At 39.0% G+C, this 3,827-nt stretch overlaps 1 protein-coding gene across 1 annotated transcript; it reads right to left on the bottom strand.

Moving 5' to 3' along the window:
- Window positions 1-250: 250 nt before the first annotated feature.
- Window positions 251-2,454, bottom strand: LOC115997624 (nudix hydrolase 18, mitochondrial-like). The gene is made up of 5 exons (XM_031237213.1): window positions 2,176-2,454; window positions 1,845-1,965; window positions 1,651-1,734; window positions 1,201-1,329; window positions 251-1,096 (listed from the first exon to the last, which is right to left on the bottom strand). Exons 1-5 carry the CDS (start codon window positions 2,262-2,264, stop codon window positions 608-610), a joined length of 912 nt encoding a protein of 303 aa, XP_031093073.1. The 5' UTR covers window positions 2,265-2,454; the 3' UTR covers window positions 251-607.
- Window positions 2,455-3,827: the final 1,373 nt, after the last annotated feature.

Here is a 3,827-nt window from a genome sequence, read left to right as displayed (position 1 = left end):
TGAGAAACAGCTCGCATACGCATCTGAATCCCTAACTTGAGGATAAAAGCACAATGCACATTATGAAATTGAGCCATTTCAATACAATAGTAGTAATTAATTATTATCATTACCAAAAAAAAAAAAACATATATAAATTCATAGTGGGAGAAGAAATAACTTTTTTTCCCCTTTTTCTTGAATGATCTAACTTAAATGCAAAATGTACCATGTATGTGCTTAGAAAAATCAAATCCAACTTGTAAACAAATTGTGAAAGAATGGTCAATGCTTCATTGTAATGAATAAAAGAATAATCAAGTAACAAAAGTTTGTACAACTTCTCCCCCAACCCTAATTCTCTCTACACATACACATGAACTTCCTAAAAGTTGATATTTTTCTTTTGTTTCTACTCCCCTAATCTTCATCTTTAACTATCCACACAATTTTTTTTTGAGTGATGAGGGAAACCTACAGCCATTACCAAAGAGTGTGCACTAGATAAACCCCGTCTTGTTACCTTAATCAGCAAAGAACCACAAGGAGGTAAACCAGCCTCAATTGCCGCTCAAACCAAAAAGACCAATTTGTGTGCTATCCAACAATCAGCTTCCTCTATAGTTGTTTATGCTATAACAATCCCCATTCTTGGCTCCTCTTTGAATAACCCCATCGACAAGAAGCGTCTCGCAGTTCTTCCTTTTTCAATCATCAGTAAGGCATTCCATGGCTGCTCTTCTACCTTCCGTTGCAGACCCTGATCTACACCGCCTATAGTTTGTTCCTCGATCGCCACCACTTCTATGCAGTAAAGTGTCCCTAAAGATTTGTCTTCCTTCTTTTGCATACTCTGATGAGAAACAATATCTATTCTAGGCTCCTCAGCCATCAACATATCTTCCTCCTCACTCGTTACCATTTCTTCGCTACTCTGCACGCCCTGAGACAAGCTCTCGACTATTTGTTCCTCAATTGCCAATGTTTCCTCGGTTTCCATGGCGTTTCCCGGGTGTTTTTCGCCTACTTGACGAAGGGTGAGCTGGGAAACGAAAGCATCTAGAGCCTCCTTCATCCACGGATGAAAACATCGTTCCATTGCTTCCTCATACGACACCTGCAATTTAGTTTACAACATTATTAGGAGCTGTTCTTGCATTGGAAATGAAGGCGTGATCAAATGATTTGCAATCGAAATAGCCATCCAGAAACTGAACATACCCATAATCGAAGGCGGACATCTCTCTCAGGCCAATCGTCGAGCTCCTCAGTGACAAACAATGGCAGCATGAACCCCTCATGAAATGCATCTATGCTTTTGCTCTTAAAATACCATGTTCCTAAACAACTCTGCAAGCAAAAACATAAACCCTAACATGAGACAACATTGCACACATCCAACATAAACCTTACAAGGAAAACATTATAGCGGGGCATCCCCAGCCAAGTTTGTCAGGCTGTTAACTTAGTAACTACAAGATTACAAGTTCGACTCCCAGCGGCCTATTGGCCTTCTTATTTAAACTTAAACTGGTCAATTATGAACAACTTAGGTTGCTGGTTTATTGTTTACCCAGAGCACAACATTGGGTAGTAACTATGGGTTTTCCTCGTCATCCAAAAAAAACATTGGATAAAGCAAAATGGCACATGTTCTATGAAGACACTGACCTCTGCTTCTCCTAAAACCCCAGCTTCCTCAAATGTTTCACGAGAAGCTGCTTCTTCCAAAGACTCATCTTGCTCCCAACCACCCTGCATTCCATTCCAAAGTTGAATTAGGAAACCAGACCACTATTCCATATTCAAAAAACTACTGAATACAATTATTTACAGTGTATAATTAACTGCCTTGATGAATTTACCTTAGGGAACATCAGCCTTGGACTTTTCTGTGAACTGACCAAAAGAAACTCCAAATCATCAACTGGGGTCCCATTTACTGAAGGTGAATGGTAATCTTTCTTGTATCTGTATGGTATGCATCTGCACCATATTCATAGAAAGAAACAAAAATCAGACACTAATTTTATAAAATCAAAGGAAAACAAAACATAGTGGAATTATATTTAATAATACCAACATCAAATAAATTCCTCCCCAAATTTCAAACCCAAAATCAAGAATTGAACCCCCCCCCCCCCAAAAAAAAAAAAAAAAAAAAAAAAGAGGATTTAAGGGAAGAGGTGAACATACCCTACAACTTGGCGACAACCTTGAACATTATACCTCTGCAAGTCCCTCCCAGTCCTTGAAGACATAGAAACCATCCTCTCAATTTGCATACTTTCTCACAACAAACACAAGGAAAAAAATGCCCCTTCTCCGTATAGATTAAATCCAAGAAATTATGAACAGCGATTCGAGCCTCTATGTCATGTACTATATCTAAACCAGGTAAAAATTGAATCTTGAAGGCACCCTGATGTTGTTCTTGTTTTGTTTGGTTCTTGGGTGGATGATATTGATGATGGGAAAAGCTTCTAGTGGCGAGTCCTTAAATAGGCAAAGGGTTCAGTGATCTCTGGGAAAGCGCGTGGGGGTGGGGATATTGGAATTTGGAAATAAGGTTGTTGGTCTGGTCCGGGGTCTACAAGGGGATTGGGATTACTGATTACTTTGATTAGACCACATACATTTCTACATTATACATACCACGCGTTTATCGTCGTGTTCAGGGGATCAAAGTAATAAGATTCATTTAATTTAGAAAGTTAGGCCGTTAGGGGCTTAAAGTGTTAAACGAGTAACACAACTTGAATACTTGATTATGGGGTTCCAATACTCTTCTTTACCATTTTACTCCGTATCATACTCAATATTTTTATAATCTCATTTACACTACGTGTCACTTACATTTTTTTAGATTTTTCTTTAACTTTCAAACTTATTCAAGTATAAAGAGTTAATACATATTTCGGTCTTTCGATTATTTTCTCGCCTGCTTTATTAGCCCTTCATCGCATTTTCACTCCCTTTGCCTCTAATATAAATACTAATACAGATTATTTTCTGAGAACCGTGTTGGTACGATGATCGGTATCGGACCTTTGATACACATCGTGAACGATCCGATCTTCTCTGACCGGGTTGGATATCTTTCCCAACCATATCTGTTACCGGCTTCTTGCCTTGCCCACCATAAGTGAGACCGTCATCTCTGACTGACCCGAGCTATTCTAATCAGGACCGACATACCGACCTCTTCACAGCGACTGAAGTCCGCATTTGTAGGAGCATTTGGAGCACGTGTACAGCCCCATTTCCACCCCTTTGCACACTTATGCATGGGATCCACGTGCCCGTCATGCCAGGAAGGGCGGAATTTGTCTCCTAGTCCCAACTATAAATACCACATTAATTGCAGAGAGAGAAACTTTTGGTCATTTTCACACTATAGCTATTAGCTCATAGCCTCATAGGCTTTTGACCCACAGTCACGTTGACCGGGCTACTAATCATCGTCTCGCTAGAATTTCTTGGTCTTGAATCTAACCCAAACTGACCGAGACCGTAGACCAAGCCGTACATTCCATATTTGGCACATCAAATACATAGCAAAATTCTCAGCCCTAATTCCTAATTTTTTGCTCTGATTTCTATAGTTAGGGATGCGAATTTTTCTTTTGTATTTGAATCATAGGAAACGTTGGTGAAAAATAGTAGATGGACCTTTTCGCCCTTCAAATTAGCGACATTTGGATAAATTTTGTAGTAGAGAACCAAATCGAGTGTGATCTTATAAATCAGGGGATCAAATTAGATAATTTAATAGTCAAGGGATCAAAATGAGTATCAACTCTTTCAGTAAATGTCAAACTTAAAACTTTTAATACAATACTTTACAA

Source organism: Ipomoea triloba, chromosome 11 (assembly GCF_003576645.1).
Source record: "Ipomoea triloba cultivar NCNSP0323 chromosome 11, ASM357664v1".
In the NCBI taxonomy this organism is placed as follows: Eukaryota; Viridiplantae; Streptophyta; class Magnoliopsida; order Solanales; family Convolvulaceae; genus Ipomoea; species Ipomoea triloba.
This window is presented reverse-complemented; position numbering and strand designations above follow the sequence as displayed.

Excerpts from the sequence above, each read along its gene's own strand:
- LOC115997624 (XM_031237213.1), bottom strand. The coding sequence starts at position 2,264 with ATGCAAATTGAGAGGATGGTTTCTATGTCTTCAAGGACTGGGAGGGAC. Across the intron at positions 1,966-2,175 it reads GGTTGTCGCCAAGTTGTAGG|ATGCATACCATACAGATACA; the intron begins GTATGTTCACCT and ends AATATGGTGCAG. Across the intron at positions 1,097-1,200 it reads ATGTCCGCCTTCGATTATGG|GTGTCGTATGAGGAAGCAAT; the intron begins GTATGTTCAGTT and ends ACTAAATTGCAG.